This window comes from Anticarsia gemmatalis, chromosome 16 (genome assembly GCF_050436995.1).
Source record: "Anticarsia gemmatalis isolate Benzon Research Colony breed Stoneville strain chromosome 16, ilAntGemm2 primary, whole genome shotgun sequence".
Classification (NCBI taxonomy): Eukaryota; Metazoa; Arthropoda; class Insecta; order Lepidoptera; family Erebidae; genus Anticarsia; species Anticarsia gemmatalis.
This window is the reverse complement of record NC_134760.1, coordinates 6,079,117-6,099,556: the sequence shown is the minus strand read 5'-3', so window position 1 is coordinate 6,099,556 and position 20,440 is coordinate 6,079,117. Positions and strand designations below refer to the sequence as shown.

At 33.2% G+C, this 20,440-nt stretch overlaps 5 protein-coding genes across 8 annotated transcripts in view; 3 read left to right on the top strand and 2 right to left on the bottom strand.

The window, feature by feature from the left end:
* Window positions 1-21: 21 nt before the first annotated feature.
* LOC142979276 (uncharacterized) lies at window positions 22-6,463 on the top strand. The gene is made up of 16 exons (XM_076124109.1): window positions 22-254; window positions 461-610; window positions 737-822; window positions 1,185-1,289; window positions 1,563-1,683; window positions 1,775-1,835; window positions 2,039-2,175; window positions 2,548-2,712; window positions 2,970-3,122; window positions 3,451-3,626; window positions 3,946-4,087; window positions 4,389-4,529; window positions 4,847-4,962; window positions 5,069-5,188; window positions 5,380-5,776; window positions 6,263-6,463. The coding sequence occupies exons 1-15, from the start codon at window positions 152-154 to the stop codon at window positions 5,617-5,619; spliced, it is 2,016 nt and encodes a 671-aa protein (XP_075980224.1). The 5' UTR covers window positions 22-151; the 3' UTR covers window positions 5,620-5,776; window positions 6,263-6,463.
* Window positions 6,464-6,662: 199 nt separating this feature from the next.
* On the bottom strand, window positions 6,663-9,204 carry LOC142979356 (uncharacterized). Its single transcript, XM_076124221.1, has 5 exons — window positions 9,077-9,204; window positions 8,567-8,962; window positions 7,842-8,079; window positions 7,210-7,491; window positions 6,663-6,847 (listed from the first exon to the last, which is right to left on the bottom strand). Exons 1-5 carry the CDS (start codon window positions 9,101-9,103, stop codon window positions 6,756-6,758), a joined length of 1,035 nt encoding a protein of 344 aa, XP_075980336.1. The 5' UTR covers window positions 9,104-9,204; the 3' UTR covers window positions 6,663-6,755.
* Window positions 9,205-9,611: 407 nt separating this feature from the next.
* LOC142979537 (uncharacterized) lies at window positions 9,612-10,792 on the top strand. Of its 2 annotated transcripts, none has more exons than XM_076124492.1 (4): window positions 9,612-9,882; window positions 9,990-10,158; window positions 10,291-10,488; window positions 10,611-10,792. In XM_076124492.1, the coding sequence occupies exons 1-4, from the start codon at window positions 9,728-9,730 to the stop codon at window positions 10,743-10,745; spliced, it is 657 nt and encodes a 218-aa protein (XP_075980607.1). In that variant the 5' UTR covers window positions 9,612-9,727; the 3' UTR covers window positions 10,746-10,792. The 2 variants fall into 2 exon arrangements, with proteins under 2 accessions (XP_075980607.1, XP_075980606.1); XM_076124491.1 differs by having other exon boundaries at window positions 9,612-9,909.
* A 293-nt stretch (window positions 10,793-11,085) lies between these two features.
* Window positions 11,086-16,994, top strand: Faf2 (Fas-associated factor 2). The gene is made up of 7 exons (XM_076124156.1): window positions 11,086-11,418; window positions 11,574-11,823; window positions 12,248-12,431; window positions 12,758-13,027; window positions 13,593-13,767; window positions 14,272-14,409; window positions 14,550-16,994. The coding sequence occupies exons 1-7, from the start codon at window positions 11,284-11,286 to the stop codon at window positions 14,706-14,708; spliced, it is 1,311 nt and encodes a 436-aa protein (XP_075980271.1). The 5' UTR covers window positions 11,086-11,283; the 3' UTR covers window positions 14,709-16,994.
* Window positions 16,995-17,063: 69 nt separating this feature from the next.
* Window positions 17,064-20,440, bottom strand: part of LOC142979347 (cytochrome b5 reductase 4) — an 80,588-nt gene continuing 77,211 nt past the window's right edge. For all 3 annotated transcript variants that reach the window (XM_076124207.1, XM_076124209.1, XM_076124208.1), the window contains one exon: window positions 17,064-20,367. In XM_076124207.1, the coding sequence (XP_075980322.1) occupies window positions 20,142-20,367 (226 nt within the window). In that variant the 3' untranslated portion in view covers window positions 17,064-20,141. The remainder of the gene's footprint in view (window positions 20,368-20,440) is intronic.

The following is a 20,440-nucleotide window of genomic DNA, read 5'->3' as shown; positions in this document are numbered from 1 at the left end:
ATTACAGAATTGACAGTTTTGGAAGTAAATAAAATAAACGTCAAAATAGAAATTGTTAATGCTATATTTTTGTGTGTTATCAAACAGTTTCAAAGAGTTAAACACTTTGTCATAATACCTCAACTGTTAAAAAAACTAATAGTAGTTTGAAATGGATAAAAATACGTACGAAACGTATGAGTTCCTGCCGGCTAACACCAATGAACCAGAACCTGGGCAATTTTTTGTTGTTCAGGATGATGGGACCTTTTTACGTAAGTATTAATGAAGAATTACTACTCAGAGTATCTCTACTTGCAGTTACCAACTGACTTAATCGACATATTTATCTTATTTTTACTCAAGACTATATAAAAGATAACTACATAATATGAAGAATAGAAACAGTTAACCAGCCAAAGTTCGTTATGTATTGTATAACCGATGTTCCAACTGAGTTATAAAAACATTTATTTTTCAGTAAATCGTCAAATACAGTATGTAGCCCAAGTACAGGATGTGAAAGAAGTCTTAGAAGATGTGCAGCCTTGCACTGTGTATGGAGTGGGAGTTGCTTCACAACAGTTCTATGTTGATGTTGACAATTCAGCAGAACTCATATCTGTATCTGGTAACTACCTATTTATTCTTCATTTTCAATTGCATTTTGTTTAAAAAGATGTAAAGATTTACCTTTTTATAATAATGAAACTCAATTAAACTATAGAAAGTGTGTCTAGCCTCCATCTTATTCCAGATCAGTTTATTCTGCCAGAAGGAGACAATGGACTCTACACTAATAGTTATCTCTTGCAGCCCAGTGCTAGCACTACTAGTGAACAGGTGAATAAATAATTGAAGTATGCTTCACTTATTAGATGGTTAGTGGTCAACCTAGTAAAAAGTTGTTTGGGTCACTAAAGTGCTTTGACATGGTTTAACTACCATTAAATTGATCAATAATAACTGCAATCAACTTTTTACATGCCTTCTGAAGCAATGTGGACCTCAGTTCAAGCAACCTATGTAGCATGTTCGCATTTAAATTGCTTAATCCACTTGCTTCTTTAGGGACCAGTGATCACAACTAGCTATGATTGCCTTATTCAAGCCTGCAAAGTCTATGAACTATTCGCAGCTATATTTTAGCTATGCCTGTTGAGCATAACAAAATGTTTGAAAATACTACATTATTTTATTTTCAGATGGAACAAGATGTAGTAGCTGATCAATACAAAGAGGAAATACCAAGAGAAGTTGACATAGATTTGGCAACGCACAACAGTAAACAAGGAAATGATTTTACTGAGGTGTAGTATATTAATTAATTTTAATGTATACAATTTTTTATAGGTTAATCACATCTACGTCATAGGTTCTCAATGGACACAATACCCACTACCTGTGGCAGTATGAAACCCAAAGGCAAATGCGACATATAAAAAAAGTTCAAAAATATTAAAAGGCCCCCGCACAGAATTTTTCTCCTTACTATTTCAAAGACCTATGTTTTGACTTATTCATCATTCATTTTGTTACAAGAATAACAGAAAAACAGTCCAAATATGACTTAATTATTTCAGATAACATTGAGTGATGAGCAGTATCATACATTAGAACAAAAAGGTTGGATCCTTTTGGAAATAAATGACAAAATATTTGTGCTAAACACACTAGGACTACATGATATTACTACTAATGATAGTATGTACTATTTGTTTATTTATTTCATATATTATATGGTATCATAATGATTTAACAGAGATTATATTTTTTTGTGATTGATGTGTTTCAGAATTAATTCAAAAATTAAGGAGTGAGATTCAGAGTGAAACAAACATAGAGAGTGACCCTGGGTAAACATTGAACACTTCATAACAAAATATTTTTCTGATTATCACAGTCCTCCAATGTTTACATTTTCAAACTCATTAAAAAAAATGTTCATGCACTCTTTATGATCTAAGACTTTCAAAAGAAAAAAAAAACCAAACCAGACCAATTTGTAAATTTTTCTTCATGTTCATATTTCCAACCAAATCAAATATATTTTTTACAGTTATATGAAAACAGAAAATGACTCAATTCAGTTCCAGAATCTAGTTGCACAGTCATTTAACAATCAACAAGACGCTTCAGAATTTGTTATACCTAATGAAAATGATGAGAACTTACAATTTATCATTACAGAGAAAGGTGAATATTCATAATATATCTACTTTAACATACTCACACATTATCATAATTACACATTTTGTCAGTGGCAGGAAGTGACCAAAGAACGTCACTTGGTCTTGATCCTTACAAACTTCGCTAGTAGCATTTGCATCCATATATTTTTTCATCCAGGACTGCCGGTAAAAAGTACCTACTGAACTTTTTATCTGTATTTATGTCAAGAATTAACAAAATCTTACTTATTTTAGTGATTAAATAATTATAGATTTTTATTTTAAGCATTATAACTAAATGTTCATTTTTAATTTGCATATTGATTAATTCATTATTATAACTTCTAAATTAAGCATTAACAAAATGTTCGATTTAAATTTTTCACATTTTCCTTAGATCCTGAAACCTCTGAATTTCCCAATAAAAATGAAGAACAAATGGATATATCGGAAAACAACCAAGGTTTAGAACTTGAACATATTAAAGAAATAGCAACTATCAAACAAGAAACTTTAAAAGACACGAGTTCTATAAAGATTAAGACGAAATTTAATTTCAAAGGTAAGAGAAACAAATCATATAGTTGTATCATGCTATAGTATAATTTTTACAAGGTGCATACCAAATTTATAACTTAAAACGTTAGTTACCCACAAACTTTTGCGGTAAACATACTTGTTTGTTAGGGCCACTTTCATTTGGCCATACACAGAATTGTTAATTATACTCCAGAGTCCAGATGCTTGCATGTACCAGCTCTCTAAGTTGAAGGCCAGTGCTTGACTACACTTATAATGAGTAAAGTAAATTTCTTGCAGATATTCCAGACAAAATAGTACTAGGAAGAACAGTTAATGGAAAAAGATTAGTTGCCAAAGTTGTTAAAAGAAACAATAATACTGCCCCTGTTCCCGTGGAGATTGTCCCTGAAGAAACTATCAATGAGAGGATGATACAGAACACACAAAATAGTAAGTACTAAAACCCCTCATGCATAACACATGCAATGACAAAATAGCTTATGCCCTAGGCATCCATTGTTACTTAGAGAATATGAGAATATAATATGCATTTAAGAAACTTGTTACCCCTTTTATTATAGAGATTTTTTGCAGGGATATCTGTTCGGCAATAATCCTGCCGTTTATATTGACGCCAATACGTCTTCACCAATTTCGAAAAGTTTGGTGGAGTAGATTGAACCAGAGTAAGAACAGGAGACCTTTTTAAACAAAAATACAAGGGGTGCAAGCAAAGCTTCTGGCTTGAGGAATAAAAGTATTTTTTTTTTCATTCCAGGTAATGGTTTAAGTGAAAGAGAACTTTTAAGTCTGATACAACAGTTTATACGCAGTGCCTCGAAGAGAAAACCTAACCCTGAAGACGTAACGTCAGCTGAGAATGTCATCGCACAGTTGTTAAAAGTAGCCAATATAAGAAGTTCACTTGTTGGATACAATTTAATTATTACCAAGGTAATCTTATTAACAACCACTTAACACACTAAGGGACATACCGATTTCATATAAGCAAATGCAAGTGCTCCTACAGACACTAAAACGTACGTACGTATACGTTAGTGAACGTATGCACTCGTATCCGTACGAACTTGTACGATACGTGAAATGATGACCTTGCAAAAACGCTTTAATACGCATAAAAAATACATGAGCTAATAGACATTTTCTGCCACTAAAATACATTAAAACGAAAAATTAATATTTTTGTTACATCTCAGTTAATTTTGATGTTATATTAATACATGTTTATAACTTATTTGCTATTCTTTCTTAGTTAAAGAACAATAAAGATGGCCTGGGCATGATATATAACAGAAGCGTCATCTCTCTCGTGACCGGATGTGTAAAAGAGACAGACGATGAAGCTAGTTTCGAGCATCTTCCAGACTTGTTACTGACTGTTAAAGCTAAAGCAGGTACGTAGTCAACTATAAGTTTTAACTTTAGTTTATAGTTCCCTCTCGTTTCCTCACCATTGCCCCGCCAGTGAATTCGTGGATAGGATTCTCACGTGCATAATTTTTTTTTTTCAATTTTAACGGTATTAGATGCTCATCTATTAATTCAATGTGGTATGCTATTACCCACTGAAAATAATTCAATTTATGAGTGAGAGTTACCATAAAAAAATGTACCTCGTCGATTTATGCGCGTACCTATTCCATAAAACGTGGTGTATCTACGAACTGTAAATAAAAGTAACCCATTCAATTTCAGAAGAAGCAATGAAAAATGAGAACGAGTTGTTAGAATGTATTGACAATGATACAGACATATTCACAGTATTCCACGTGCATATTGTTGAGACGAAATGTGCGGACAATGTCATACGAGTTTCGGTGACATTGAATAAGCGACGTAAGTATAAACATATAAAAAAATATTTCTTATTTACTGTAACCCATATTTATTTAGAAACATTCTCAAGAGCAGTGAAGCAGATTAGCATGGATAAGCCAGTTAGGACGTTAGGCCCATTAGGATCTAGTGAGGCTAAGGGCATTTCGTTATATTTTTTTTTTAATTTTGTAATCTGCTTTTTCATGAAATAGCGTTTGACTTAAGTTTATGACTGCTGTCCCAAAAACTGATTTCTTGCCTCTTAAGCTCGCAAATAGAAGGTTATTTTACCTCTTCCTTAGTTAATGTATTTTCTAAAAATATATTCTTTACAGAACTGGCAGTAAATCAGATGTTTGACGTTAAGAAGCGGCATCCTAACACAGTCTTCGCTTGCAGTGCGTGTGCATCTTTATTTAAATCTGAAGAAGCGTTAACGGACCATCAAGATGTAAGTTACAAAACTTACAATATGTTTTCCTATCATAAATTGAACAATATTGTTGCTTATCGTCTTATTTGCGACAAAAGTTACAAATTCTTTATTTTTTTTTCAGAACTACTGCCTGGTTGTGGATGAATCTCTGACCATAGACACTGACAAAATAGACATGAAAAATGCTTACTCTATTGAAAAGACAGATAAGGAAACATTTTACAATTGTACACAATGTGATGTGAGTAAACTAGTTTTTATAAAATAATATAATATAAATAAATAATATAAATAATTAAATATAAATTAGATAGATTAAATCATAGTAAAGATATGTATTTATTCTATCAACTCACATTTTGTGTTAAATTTGCTTATTTGTGTTAAGCAAATTTACACGAAATAAATTCAAATTAAATATTTTGTTTGCAGGCGAAATTCAAGAAATTGTTTACTTGCGCACGACATGTGAAAACTCACATGGGAGCGCAAGATACACTGGCCACAGCTAGTAAAAACCAAGAAATATCTAAGGACAATGGACAGACTGAAACAGCACAGAAGCCAGTCAAAGATATATTTAAATGTAGCATGTGCAGAAGCACTTATTTCCACCCAGCTTCACTTTCAAAACATATCGTAGCGCGACATATAAAAGTCAAGGCTAAATAGATTGTTCTCAATACCATTTTTATTAAACATCCAATCATATAAACAGTCAAGGTCGTTGTGCAAAATGAGAGCATTCGATAAACGGTAAAAACAAATTTTAATGCGTTTATAAAGTGGCTGTATTGCTAGACTAGAAAAAAAATTGAATAATGCATATGTTACTGTAAAAGCCCGAACGGTGGTAAATCCTAAGATTTTCCGGTATAACCTAAGATTTACCAACTGGCAATGGTAAAAGTCCGAATAATTATTTTATTTCGAACTTTTACCTATATTCACTTGATGATATCGAGATGTCGCCGGAGCCCCGCTTCGCGGGGCTCCTCCTTCTGGGTGGTTAAAAAAAAATAACCACGAAGGCTAAGGTGGGAGCTTCGCTTCGCTCGCTCCCACCTTAGCCTTCTAACCTAACCTACCCATGTCGCTATGCCCAAAACTCCTTCTTTATAACAATGTCACAGTATATAATTACACCGTGAAATAGTTATAAACATAATTATGAAGGAGGATTTTTTTATATATCGTAACATAGTTTTTAAACTCTGGCTTGTTCGGACTTTTACCATTGAGAGTTGGTAAATCTTAGGTTTTACCGGAAAATCTTAGGATTTACCACAGTTCGGGCTTTTACAGTAACACATAGATAAACATAAATAAATAAAATTATTTATTCAGTAATCTAAAGCAAAAGTAGTTTAAGAAAACAATTTAAACTGTTCTGTAAAAATGTATAGGTGCTATACAGATTTAATAATTTGTAATAGTTATTCATAATTACCTACATGACATGTTGTACCTGACAGTATTCAGTTTTGATTTTTTTTTAATAAATCACTATACTGTACTTGTGTTTATTCTTTACTTATTTTTGATTCATGTTTGTTTCATTTCTTATTAAAAACCTACATGAAACCAGCTCTAAAAACATTAATTATAAATTTTATTCTGTAATGCCACTTTAGCACTACTCAAAGATCCTTGATTTTACAAAATCAAAGTTGCTCATTACTTACAGATTGCAAGGTCAAATAAAAACGAGAGAATCTGGCATAATCAATATTTTAATGAGAAAATATCATCATTCCTCTTGTATTCATCAAAATAGAAATCCTTAAAATAAATTAAAACAAGTTTTCTTAAAATAGATCATCTGAAAATATGCTGTCCAAGCCATCTAATAAATCATTAGGTTCATCATCAAACACATTGTTTATTGTATTATTTGTACCTGGAACAAACATGGAATAATATAAGTTCACAGAAATGCAGTTAACATGAAATAATAATCACCTGAAACCCAAATTATTGTCAATATTGTAGGCCTATAGTCTGACAACATAGCAGAGAGCCTTGTATGCAAGGTTCACATCTAGCAAAGGTTAAAAAAATAAAGAGGTGGCCTGTATAGTACAGCTGTTACAATTTCGACATACAAAAAATTACTAAGTTGTGGGGCTATATCAACTATCTCATTACTGAAGGAAACCTAGGCCACTGGTGAAACAGTTATGGGTAAAATTTATTTAAATGTTAGATTGTTGTAAATGATAGGTAAGAATAACAGAATAAAATAATATTAGCACATCTTACCAATATTTCTGAAGTCATTTTGTGTTTTTATCACAGTATAATCATCTTCATACACCACAGAGTAGCCATCAGGCAACGTTTTGTTCTCATTCTCATCATTCAATACAGTAGAACTATACACAGCTAGTATATTACTTAAAGTTATGTTTAGATAGTGTTTCTTAAATGTAGCACCAGTTGTGAGGATTGTAGGCTTCCATAGTATAAATGCACAGCATTCTGAGGCAATGTATTGAGAGAATGCTGACCAAGCATCTCTATGGAGTGTGCCTTTGATATTTCCTGCAAATAAAACATATATTTTTTTATTGGATTCTATTGTTTTCATTTCATCATTCAATATCAAAGTATTATAAGTTGAAGTAAATATGTTAAATATGAGTCTAAATTAAATATAGAATTTCATCACTCAAATATTGCACACCATACATTCATGCTTATTTATCTGCTAACAACTGAGCTCTGCTCTTTAAGGCAAAGCATATTCACTAAGCATAATAAATATCAAGATGAAGAGTGGCTGTGAATGAAGCAAGAGAAGTCAGTAGTACTTTTAGCAAGGGATGTTAATTTGTCAAAAAAATGAGTCATTCGAAGTATGTATGTAGTGAACATCACTGAAAATAACTTACCAGTTGTATCCCTCATTATAATTAAAGGGTCTGTAACAGACCTGTCAACAGTCTCCACAAAAGCTGTGATAGTGTGAGCCTTCCTCCTTCGCAAGCTGCCAGTAATAGCTTGTTGCTTTATTGTCTTTATTGAATCAACAGTTTTCAAGTTCAAATCTCTCAAATCTTCTTGTAACCTCAACCATAAAGGAGTATCAAATAAGTCCCCTCTTAAATTGTTTTGAGTAAAATCTACATCCTGCAATACATAAAGTGAAAGTGATATCAGTTATTGATTTGATACATCTTATTCTTTTAACTAGCTGACCCGCGCAATTTTGCTTGAGTCACGTAAGAGAGAATGGGTCATAATTTTCCCCGTTTTTGTAACATTTTTCGTAACTACTCCGCTCCCAACAGTCGTAGTGTGATGATATATAGCCTTCCTCGATAAATGGGCTATCTAACAGTAAAAGAATTTTTCAAATCGGACCAGTAGTTCCTGAGATTAGCCCGTTCAAACAAACAAACAAACAAACTCTTCAGCTTTATAATATTATATATTTTTTTTTTTAAATTGATTAATATACATACAAAAGTATACATTTTTCAATAGACAGATGCATTACTGCTGCACTATACACAGGACTTATAACATATAATATTATGAAAGTTTATGCTCTTTGGTCTGTACCTACCCTGCTAAAGATGTGATTATATGTATGTAATTTAGATATTATTCATACCTGTGAAAGTAACTCCATTTGACACACAGTTTCATCTTTGTTAGCTTCAAACCCACCAGTAAGAAGACCAGCTGGACCGGGAAACTTTCTCTTACTATTATGATCAAAGTAAGAATTTATCATTTTTCTTTTCAAGTGTTTTGGTGACACAATATTTTTGATAGTTTTATTATCATTAGTGATAGGTTTTGAGGGAATCTCTGTTTGTTTACGTAGTTCATTGTGACATTCTTTTGAATTTCTAACATCTTTACTAACATTAGCGTCAATACTTTTAACATTATCTGGTACTTCTGCTAATACTTTGTTTTTTAAACTGGGTCCATCAGTTTCACTTTTATTTGTTGTGGGCTCCAAGTGAGTAACGTCTTCTGGGAATTCAAACTGTGATAGAACCTGAAATAATATTAATAGACGTGCTTATAGCAAATGTTTACTTCAGTAGGTACCCCATCCGGACAAAATCACACGATAATAGTAGATCAATTAATTTATCTTCGTCAACTTTACCTGGTCGAAATCATCTGATTCGAACATTATAGTACCTAATATAGCTAATTTTGCAGGTCTATATAATATATCACAGACAAACAACACAAATAAATTCCCGAAAAATTTAAGATTGACACTAATGACATTTTGACTTACATCAGCTGTCAGTGTCACGTTTTAGTTTGTGATAGTACATAGATCGTTCGGAAATATTAAACTTTCATATTTTTTTTCAAAAGGTGGCCATTTATATCATTGAATCTGACTGCAACTCTTTAAACTATTATATTCAACTTGACGCAGTGATTAACAACTGTATATAAGCACCCACTGCGTGTGCCACTGCAATGTCATTGCGCTTCATTATCACACACCAAATGTGCGCTGCAGAGTACTGTTTTAACCTCCCAAGTAAAAGCAATCCACGCGAAAGTACGCCAATAGATAGACGTTGCAACGTACAACATAACATACTTTATTGTTTAAGTCATTAAATATTTTTAATTTGTTTAATACTGGCATATTACGGTTGAAAAAACTCAAATGACGGGTGTTGTCATTTCATTTTATGCATTTTCTATTTTCTGTTAGGTCGTGATCAAGTCCACACCCTTTATAAACTATATTAGATAATAAATTGTGTAATTATTTGTAGCAAAATTGTGCAAAATGGCAGTTTTTGATGTATTTCAACCCTTAGCCCATGTTACTCCACGCTTCACTGAAGAGCAACTAGAAGAAATCGTTCAGTGGTTTGATGAAAATGCAAAACCCCTTTTGGTGATTAATGAAGGAGAACCAATTAATGTCGTAACTATCGAACAGTTAATAAAGTTTTTGGAACTAAAGAAGTACATAATAAAATGGAAATATAATAATGTTCTGAGTTATTAACCTCGATAATACAATATTCGGCTTTGTATTGTTACAGATATCATAGAAGAAGTTTTCGTTATCCAACTTATCAAGAATTGATGTTAGAAGTAGAAAAAATAAAAGCAGGCGTTACTAGAGTACTGACTAAAGATCAATTAATTTATATTTTAGATCGATGGATACTAATGCCAGAAATAAAACATGAATTGGGTCTCGCATTTCAGGTAGACTGTGTTTACAGGAATATTACATTTTTAGTGATCAATTACATTACAGTGATCTCTTTTTACTCCCATAATATCTTTTTGTAGAATATTATAATAATACAGAAAAAACGAGGTTACGTTTCTTTTTAGATTTTTGATACAGAAAACAGAAACTTTTTGGAGATCGATGAAATTAGTCTCATTGTAACTCAGTACGGGGAACCATTTAGTGAAGATGAAACTCGAGAAATATTGCGAGACGCCAATGTTCGTGGTGATGGCATCGTATATTACGAAAACTTTATTGAAAGCTTATTTAGTATAGCCCCTGAATTATACGAGTTAAAGGTAAATGATTAATGTAAAAGATGAGCGTCGAAACTGGCCATCACTATTTTATTAATTATTTGAATGATAGGATATGACTTAATGAAATTGTTTTCATGTGTAATACTTTATTACAATTTCAGACAGAATATTTGTTTGATGATCCTGATGAAGATCCTTCAGTGCCACCTGAACCTGTAATAGAGGAGGTAGAAGAAGAACCACCGCCACCACCACCGCCTCCTCCACCACCAGCAAAAGGGAAAAAGAAAAAATAATGTTTTTGTAATCCTACTGTATTTGTTTTAATAAATCAAGTGTTAATCTCGAAGTCCATGTTTTAATTCTGTAGATGAGTATCTCGTATAAAAATTATTTTATCAAAAGCTGTCTTTTGTATGTTTTGTAAAGAGAAAAATCTAATGATTGTATTATATTAATCCTATCTTTACTATAAAGTGTAATAAACTGACATTTTTGCAAACCTAAGATGAAGTAGCCCGTCCGTCAGTCTGACGATTTAAGAGTACAAAGTGCGATTTTAGCACCTATTATTCTATCTGTGTGCTTCTATTGTCATCTATGGTAATTCTGTTTTTTGTCTTTGGTTCACGGATGACATGACATCAGATATGTCGTTCGTGTAGGCAATGAGTAGCAAATTGAGGCAAAACATTTTCATTTTATCAGCTTTTCTTTTGTCAAATTTGTGTTAGTATGTATTAATAAGAATATTTCTATGAACTCTTGTACTACGCGTTAGCTTTCATCGTTGTTTTTCTAGTATATTCATAATAAGACATCAAAACTAGGGCAATGGATCTCGAGGATAATGCTATGGGTCTAACCCAGGAACAAACCGATAAAATACTTCAATTTCAAGATTTAACTGGGATAGAAGATATGTCAATATGCAGAGATGTTTTGCAGAGGCACCAGTGGGATCTAGAGGTAAATATAACGTTCATACTCGGTGTTGAACAATGGACTGGCACTTTTTAATTATGTCAATAATAACACAATTTCTAAACGATTGGACAATAGTTGCCGCGTAACTTAATATTGTAGAGATGCGTATATTTTTTCTTAAGAATAATTTTCTGTAGGTGGCGATCCAGGAGCAGCTAAATATAAGGGAGGGCAGACCGTCAGTGTTTGCGACAGAGGCTCGCGCCCCGCCCGTGGTGCACGACCATATAGCTCAGCAAGTTTTCACCGACGAAGCTCCTGAGGGGCCTGCGGGCGTACGAGGCTTGCTGCGATATGTAGTCAATCTTGTTGTATCTATGTGTTACAGTACAATTTCATCTGTGTTAAATTTGCTATTAAGTTTCGTACGTAATGATGATAGAAGATGTAAGTACTTTAACTACTTATTGCAGTAATGATAAATATCAATTTCCATATTAATATTTTATCTTAACTTTCATCAAACATCCTGCTAAATTTGTCTAGAGAAAGTGAAAGTTCACCTGTCACTTATACATTTTGTTTTTGTTTATATGAAACCTAGAACATTCTATAAATTTCCTTATGAATCTAATAAGAAATTCAAAAGCTATTAAGTAATGAAAAGAAAACCAAATCTCTAGACTGCTCAAATTTGCCTTTTTAAAATCGTATATAAAATCCATAAATTATGACCTCCAAGCTAATAACTTGGCTTGACTTCTGCTCCGCAGTCACTTATATTACTGACTGCTCCATAGAGGTAGCTAGCTAGCTGATGTCCTCTTGTTTACTTCACAAGTGAGACTCAAGTCTATTATTTCACTTTCAGTGGTGACCGATCCTCTCGGGGATGTGATGGGTTTCATAAACAGCTACCAATCACGGTACAACCCACACCCAGTGTTCTACCAGGGCACTTATGCACAGGCCCTTAATGATGCCAAAAATGAACTATGGTTCCTGGTTGTGTACCTACACTCTGACTCAGCTGCTGAGACTCAAAACTTCTGCAGGTAATTCTCTTAACTAGTTTTTGTATATTTATATATTTTATGTCACTATTCAATAATAGGTATAAAACTCTTTTAATAATGTGATTGTAGCGTCTGTGCTGTAAGACTGAATAGTGTCGAAACATTGTTGCACATTCAGACATAAGGTATGGTGTTTGATACATGAACAATTTGTTACCAAACAGGTAAGCTTGGTAATGGCACAGAACTCAATATTGTTGTAAAGCGGTTGGATAAAAAGCATCTTTTTTCAGAAACGCTGTTTTGACATGTTATTATTACACTCTATACTTATCAAGGAAATAATACATTAAAAACTATTTCAGAACAACCCTTGCAGACCAAGAAGTGATTCAGTACATAAACACACATGCTCTATTCTGGGGCTGTTCAGTGGAGACTGCCGAGGGCTGGCGCGTCGCCCAGTCTGTTGGTGGGCGGCGGTACCCGCTGTTATGTGTGGTGTGCGTGCGTGACCACCGCATGACTGTCGTGGCGAGGAGCGAGGGCTCTTGCTCCGCGCAGCAGTTACTGCAGCGTTTGCGCCGCGTCGTATCTGATAATGAACCACATCTAGCAGCTGCCAGAGCAGACAGGTAAGCACTCTTCTAGTCACTGTAGTGATTTAGAACTAAGACGTAGTTCAAATGACACTTTAGTGTGGGTTAACATTAATGTTGCGTATAAGATTATCGCTTTTGTATTTTTTAAAATATTTGTAATTTATTATGTTAATAATATTTTTATTGTTACTAGAATGAAAACTAAATTGAAAATTATGCCACAAAAAATTTAAAAAATCGACTATGTACTTCGTGAAATCAGTGTAACACTTTCTTAATTTGTTTAAGTGACCTATAACCTTTCACCTTGAATGTAATGAACCAGATAAACAATGACTGTATCCGTTTTCATCACCAGCTATTACAAAACATTGCATAAGCATTGTTCCTTAACTAAACATATTAGTCAATGTAATGTAGCTTTGGTAAAACTCGACATCGATATTTAAATTTTTCATGATACACATGTCTTTTGGTTCATAAAAGCAAAGTTTATTAGTAGCTATGCTGTTAATTATTCATATTAATTTAGTTATTTCCTTTGCACTTTATGGGCTGTAACTTTTTTAATTGTATAAAATTTAAATTTTGTTTGCAGAGTTGAGCGAGAGGTAACAGCTCGTTTGCGCGCGGCTCAAGATGAAGCCTACGCGGAATCGTTAGCAGCGGACCAAGAGAAGGAACGTCGCCGCGCCGCCGACCGAGCGGCCAAGGCGGCGCGGGAGAATGAGGACCTGCAGCGTAAGGCGCAGGAAGAGAGGCATAAGCAGGAGGTGAGAGAACATTGACATTTAGCAGTGCTAGATTAATTGTTCAGTCATGGACAGTCTAATAAGTGAACCGTAAGTGCCCGATTATGTATTGTGCTGGACAGTGGCCAGGGTATTTCTTTTAAAGCGTCAATTTTTTTCCGAGTCACGACATTAGTATGTGTTTACCTTAATCAGTGTTAGTCATCAGCTAGTAGCATTTTATCCTTGAAATATGAGATGACATGTATTAGGTAAATGATAAATGCAGTATTATACTTCTGAGTGTAGGTAATTTAATTTTAAATAAATTGAATTGAATGGAAATTTACTAATAAATAAATGCTGCCTCACACTGGGTTAGTGAGACGTAGATAGGATCGTTTTAGTGCACTTCATCTCAGGCGATATGTACGTGTACGCACGTGAAATAAGCCCGTCTACTTGCGTATACGTGTATATTATTGCAAAGAGACAAAGGTACTGTATTTTTTTAGTTAGTAATAATGGTGTGATATGTTTGTGCAGATAGTAGAGGCGCGTGCGGCAATGGCGGCGCGGCTGCCGGCCGAGCCGGCTGCAGGCTCGGGCACCGTGGTGTTGCTCATCCGCCTGCCCGGCGGGGAACGTCTAACCAGGCGATTCTCGCACGCCAACACTACACAGGTTACTATATTTTTATTGCAATTAAAATTTGTTTTTGTTATTTCCCTAATAGAAGATACCAGCAGAGGTATATTGGTATTATGATGGCTTATAACAACTTTATCTTGTGTCATCAACTTAATTCCTTTTCTTTGTTTCAGGACTTATATGACTTCGTGTTCAGTCACCCACAGTCTCCAGAAGAATTTGAAATCACGACCAATTTCCCCAAACGTATGATATCGCGGGGACCCAGCAACTTACTGGACGTCGGCCTCAAGGACCGTGATGTGTTGTTTGTCAATGACGTGAATGCATAAAATGCACTGTGCTTATATACATAGTTATTATGTCTCGAAGGGCTTGTGAAAGGTCGCTGAACTTTCATTGTAGACGGTATTTGACGGTATTCGGCCGGTCCGTAGCGGAACATGTATATAATACGATGAGCAAATATAATTCTAACATGCAAACGTGAGAAATTGCAGACAATGTGAACAAAACCATTTGAATTGTCATTCAATCATGTGTTCAATTTTTTAGGTAATGTAAAATTAAAAATTTGGTCAGCGGGTATATTATTGCGCAAAATTAACTAAAGGTTTGTTCAGATTGTCTGCAAGTTGAGGGTTGGGTACACGGGTTGATATGCTGTCAATTTTTATTTGACACCACTTGGTCATGACCAATGTAAGTATATGACAACATTAGAACTGCCATGTAAAATGTGCACGCCACTTAGTACCTTGTAGCACAGACTAATATACCACAACAAATAGCTCTTACTGACATTTAGTCAACTAATTCAATGGCATAGTATGACTGTCTATTCTTGTCAGTTATGCACACCACTCTTTACGCTATATTACTTCGGTATTAAGTAGGTACATCGAATTTTATGATACTTGGCAAGTTCAAATTGTGGCATGAATAAATTATATATATTATCGAGATTAGGACACCCTGTGCACAGGGTAATACTAATTTTGTACTTAATGTAACTGTAGTGTATAAAAGCCCTTAATTGTGTGTTGCAAATACAATAAATGCTGTGCACCTTTTATTTTTAACTTGCAATAATAATAGTTCGTGTGTAAAGAATAATAGCTCGTTCTTGTGTGATGTTCGTGTGTACAGATTATAAATGACAAAATATATGTACTCATATTAAGACTCATGATTTAAATTTTTTGTGAAAGGTATGACTGACTATTTTCATTTGTATGTCGCCATTTGGTCTCCTTGAATTTGTAAATCCCTTCGTCGTGTAATATAATAATATAGTATGAGGTGGTATTTTGATATATTTAATTATTATAATGCTCAATTATATGAATGAGTACAAAATGCCGTGAGCTCCAGCGCAGTTATTTCACATTTCAAGAATCGTGACAAAAATGGTTTTTAAAAACAGCTTTTACTCCTTACAAAATTCTTCTCTAAACTTATTCAAGTTTGCATTTATTCTCTTGCTAGTTGGAACGGAAAATTGAACCAATTTCCCGTTGGAGGTGATTCGGTACCAGAGTTGTTACGTTTATGAATAACCCATAGATTTTGTGATTCCTTGAAAAGTGTTGGCCAAACAGTCGTTGGAGCCACGGTCCTGGAGGTGCAAGCAACTCAAAACATAATTCCTAAATTATTAGGGTAAGTTCCCCTGATAAAGTGATATTGGAGTGTTGTATGTATGTATTGAAAAAACTCCGATACTATTAATAATCCATAACTTCAAATGGAAGTTGTAAAAATATTTTTTGTTACAAGACGAATTGATAGCATATCACATATTTCAGTTATTCACTTAGATTACAGCTTATTCGGGTTTTGCTTTTATTTTCTATAGTAACGTGAGACTCACGTAAAAGACAAACTTATTGGGTCCTATGTGTTACCTAGTTATATACACATGGAAAATTTGTTCGAATCGGTCTGAAAGTACGGCATTATATTTTTGGTACATGATTGTTTAGCTGTTAATTATATTCTAAAAAGCTTATGAGACTATCGACTTGGACTTAGAGTATTGGAAATTAGAGGCCACTGTTTCAGAGTATTGGTTATGATGTCGTTTTACCTGTGATAAGAAATGCGTTCGCGGAAATGCCTTAATAAAAGCAATATTATGTGTTGATTTCAACGAATTTTCCACAGTGTAAAAACTGCTATTCAAAATTAAATTTGTTCTTTAAGCTGACTCAATACTGGCTGGATCCTCTGATTGTTTGAAATGGTTTATTAAAAGAATAAAAGTAGTTTTGAATAGCTAGTATGTAAATCTATTACTTGTAAGTAAGTTATGATTGATATTTTATAAGGTAGCGTAAAATAGATCAAGGTACATAATGTTATTTTTTCAGCATTTTTGGTTAAAAGTCGCTTGTAATTTGTTTCCTTTGTTTTTATTGTGTAGAGGTTTATAAAAAGCAGGAGGCAATCTAATAAAATGTGATTGGAGAGTCATTCTAAATGACTACTACACAAGTTTCTTTTCTGATTGCGTTATTATTACGGTGCAAAGTTCGGTCAAAGGTAAAATGCATTTATTTCAAAAAGAACTGTGTATTATATTGTTTTGTTGTATTATAGTCATGTTTCTTTCTAAATCTTGTTGTTATTTATTTTCCCCGATTTGACGAATGGAAGAAACATTGGGTTGAATAAAACGACGTTACTCTTGACATTATTTATTAGAAACCCATAAATCAACAATACACTAAAAACAAAACACCACCTGGAATGTAGGCACTTTATAAACATCCACAAAGGCGAACGGCAGGTTTGTATGAAGAATTCGTACAGCTTATAAAATGTCATGTTTAGGTTTACTTTTTGTTTAAATTGGTAGCTAATATGATAGACAAGCTTATTTTACAATTATTATATTTTTAAAAGTTGGGAGGTAAAAGTTATGTCCATTTTAAGAAGCCCCGATAGTTCGCTAAATTGTTCAGATGCTGTCAAAACCACAATCCAAAACAACAGCAAATTAGCGAATGCGTAGACGTCAGACTAACAGTGACGTCTCATGAGATTTTCTTTTTCTTTAGTTGTCAACAAATATAAGCCATAGACCAAAAATTCTTATTTAAATAAACAAATACTTTCTAATTAATCCGGACTTCTAAAAATAATACTCCCAAATAAAAATAAGTGACTTAGTCCCCTTAATAAGTGGTACAAATTCTGTTACGAAACAACACAAACTTTAAGCTGTACGAAATCTGCCGATCTCCTTTCACTTATACATGTAAGTAAAAGCATAAATGATAATACATAGAAGATTATAAATACAAAATAAGATAATTTGTTAAAATCTTTAAAATGTTTAACACACACCTATAACTATACATTAGTTAAACTATTACTATAATGCAAATTCAATGGTAGTACCCGTTCATAAATTGAAAATTAATACTTCATATAAATAAATAAATACAAAAATTTGGTGCAATCTTTACAAATTGTATTTGATATGCTGTAATTATAATACCATGATGTCCGAAACATTGCTATATACAGACTTCAAAGAAATTTTACAAATAACATGAATCATGTTTTAGAATGTGAGATATTTTGCGAGACACACCATAGTCGAAAAGATAATCTGAAATTAAAGCATCGTAATTTGAAATATTGGTAACTGAGATCGAACGAAAGATCTTTTGTTTCGTCTTTTACAGAGCTTTTTGCCTGTTCACAACCTATTTCAATCAGTAGCTCGATTCTCTATTACTATCGACTACCGACAACCGGCTTGTCATCGAGAAATTTTGTATGAAAAACTGATCAGCGCCCCTGACGGGCGTCGTAGGAATTATTCTGGCAGTACATTCTAAATGTCAATCTTTCGTTATCGACAGTACCGACTGTTCAGAATCTCGCTACAGAAACGATTGTTAAGTTGATAACATGAGCTCCGTACTCCAAGCTTTGAAGAACAAGCAAGAAATTTTAATTGGATGTTGTCTGTCAAAGATCTTCAAACGACATCAATGTTTTAAACTAACGCTAGTTTTTCATTGAATCAAGTTAGGTTCGTTTAGCTAAGAGTATTGTTGCAGGATTTTTATCTAGCTAATTAGTGTTAGAAGTTCTGAATATTTGAAATTAACATCATTTATTAATACATAAGAACAGAGCAACTGATAAAATATGTAACAATATTATATATTAATAAAGAGTCCAGACAGTTGGCAGGAAGGGTCAACGAACTCCAAATAAATTGGTCACTTGTGTATCGGTCAATTACATCATTTGCAACTAATTCTGTTATAAATTTGCCTAACGACCTAACATTGCCATCTCATTTAATTCTGCCATTTAATCGGACTGATTAAAATAATAAAATAATGTCCACGCGTAGATAACAATTTAAAGTCTTGTTGTAGGTACCTACTGTCAGCGTCTAAAATATGTACGACTATACCCTGACACATTTCTAAAAGTATTTTTACCAATAAAATACTGAAATATCTACTGTATATTAGTTTCAAAGTAATTTGCAATTCACTGTGTATTGTTTGTTGACCAATAGCAACAATTCAATTGATATTTTCATGCAAAAAGTGCTATGGCAAATGTGGCATATTTCTGACGCTGACTGTACACTTGCAAGCGACAAGGTTAATTCATGCCTTTGCCAATCAAGTGAACTAAAGGTCATTACAATTGTCCGTATAAGTACGATAAACACTTTATCTTCGTAGATACGTTATTGCTTTAATTCATCAATCATTTCAGTACATATGTACTTACACTAAGCGATCAATATCAATATTTAAAACATTACGAATGTATAAAATTAGGTTTCATACAAACTCATTACATAGTCAACATAAGTTAGTGTGTTGTAGGTCTTTTTATTAAAGAATATGAAATTAGAGATAGTGAAGGCACATACAAATCAGTAAGGAAAAGAAATTGAAACTTAATTTGAACAACTAATACGCATAATGGATGGAATAGGTACTTAAAATACCATCAGGGATATACAATTATGACTAATACTTTTGTCTTTCTGTACATTGAGCTAATCTACTCAATCACAAATATCTAATCACAAATTACTAAAATAATGTTAGACGTATCTAAAAAAGCTAATTTATCACACTTTGTTTTAAAATCTATTGAAATTACACATCGATTTAGTGTTTAAAACCTGTTTTAGTGCATCTAGATTTGGCCAAAACTCTTTTCATATTCTACATAAAGATTTTATCGGCTTTTACACCTATAATTTATTATTTAATATAAATTTATTTCTCACTCTTCAGTTAAAAGGATTTTTTAATACATTCATAGATCCAAAATAACGATTAATAAAATGGATCTAATATTAAAATTTTCGACTATTTGTGGGCAGTTACACTGTACAATACAAAATAAAAATATTGCTTAATCACTTGAGATCTCCACAAACAAACGCTGACTTGTTTGATAAAACAATTTAATATCAACCGAATTGCGTTATCAACATCAAGCATTGGATGTGCAGATCCCAAAACATTTAGAAAAATTGTATTAAGTAGTTTTATGTCTTCTATTTTATAAATAAATACATATAGGGTGGTAATGGCTTAAAGCACGTTGCTACTGAGGACGTCGAAAAGCAAAGAAACACCATAGCTATTACTTTCTTCGTAGGGACCTCAATAGCAAAGTGCATTGACCTTGTGACGTGATATTCCAAAAAACGGAATTACTATAATTGAACGAACATTAAATGGACTAGTCTATTTACATTTTTACAGTTAACCCATAAAAGCGTGTACGCAGTTTTCTTTCATCCCATGTTTTTTTAGTAAGTCGAGACCGGCGTAAGTGAACTCTGTAGGGCCACACAGACAAGCGAAATGTGTGCATTCGTCAATACACTTGATGTTTCCTAGCGTTTCTGTGATCAGTTCGGAACTGATACGACCTTTGTGACCTGTCCACGATGAGCTGGCTTCAGATAAAATATGTGTGACTTTAAGTCTGTAAGTAAAAAGATAATATTATTGAAATTAGAGAAATGTTATTTGTTCTTTTTTTACTAAAATATCAATTT

What these genes read in the sequence shown, in the direction of transcription:
- Faf2 (XM_076124156.1), top strand. Translation starts at nt 11,284, where the DNA reads ATGGATCTCGAGGATAATGCTATGGGTCTAACCCAGGAACAAACCGAT. An exon ending in ACGTAATGATGATAGAAGAT is followed by an intron (nt 11,824 to 12,247) that starts GTAAGTACTTTA and finishes TTTCACTTTCAG; the next exon opens with TGGTGACCGATCCTCTCGGG. An exon ending in AAGAGAGGCATAAGCAGGAG is followed by an intron (nt 13,768 to 14,271) that starts GTGAGAGAACAT and finishes ATGTTTGTGCAG; the next exon opens with ATAGTAGAGGCGCGTGCGGC.
- LOC142979276 (XM_076124109.1), top strand. Translation starts at nt 152, where the DNA reads ATGGATAAAAATACGTACGAAACGTATGAGTTCCTGCCGGCTAACACC. An exon ending in GACGAAATTTAATTTCAAAG is followed by an intron (nt 2,713 to 2,969) that starts GTAAGAGAAACA and finishes AATTTCTTGCAG; the next exon opens with ATATTCCAGACAAAATAGTA. An exon ending in GGTGACATTGAATAAGCGAC is followed by an intron (nt 4,530 to 4,846) that starts GTAAGTATAAAC and finishes TATTCTTTACAG; the next exon opens with AACTGGCAGTAAATCAGATG.
- LOC142979356 (XM_076124221.1), bottom strand. Translation starts at nt 9,103, where the DNA reads ATGTTCGAATCAGATGATTTCGACCAG. An exon ending in AATCAGATGATTTCGACCAG is followed by an intron (nt 8,963 to 9,076) that starts GTAAAGTTGACG and finishes ATATTATTTCAG; the next exon opens with GTTCTATCACAGTTTGAATT. An exon ending in AAATGACTTCAGAAATATTG is followed by an intron (nt 6,848 to 7,209) that starts GTAAGATGTGCT and finishes TGTTTGTTCCAG; the next exon opens with GTACAAATAATACAATAAAC.
- LOC142979537 (XM_076124491.1), top strand. Translation starts at nt 9,728, where the DNA reads ATGGCAGTTTTTGATGTATTTCAACCCTTAGCCCATGTTACTCCACGC. An exon ending in AAGTTTTTGGAACTAAAGAA is followed by an intron (nt 9,910 to 9,989) that starts GTACATAATAAA and finishes GTATTGTTACAG; the next exon opens with ATATCATAGAAGAAGTTTTC. An exon ending in CTGAATTATACGAGTTAAAG is followed by an intron (nt 10,489 to 10,610) that starts GTAAATGATTAA and finishes TTACAATTTCAG; the next exon opens with ACAGAATATTTGTTTGATGA.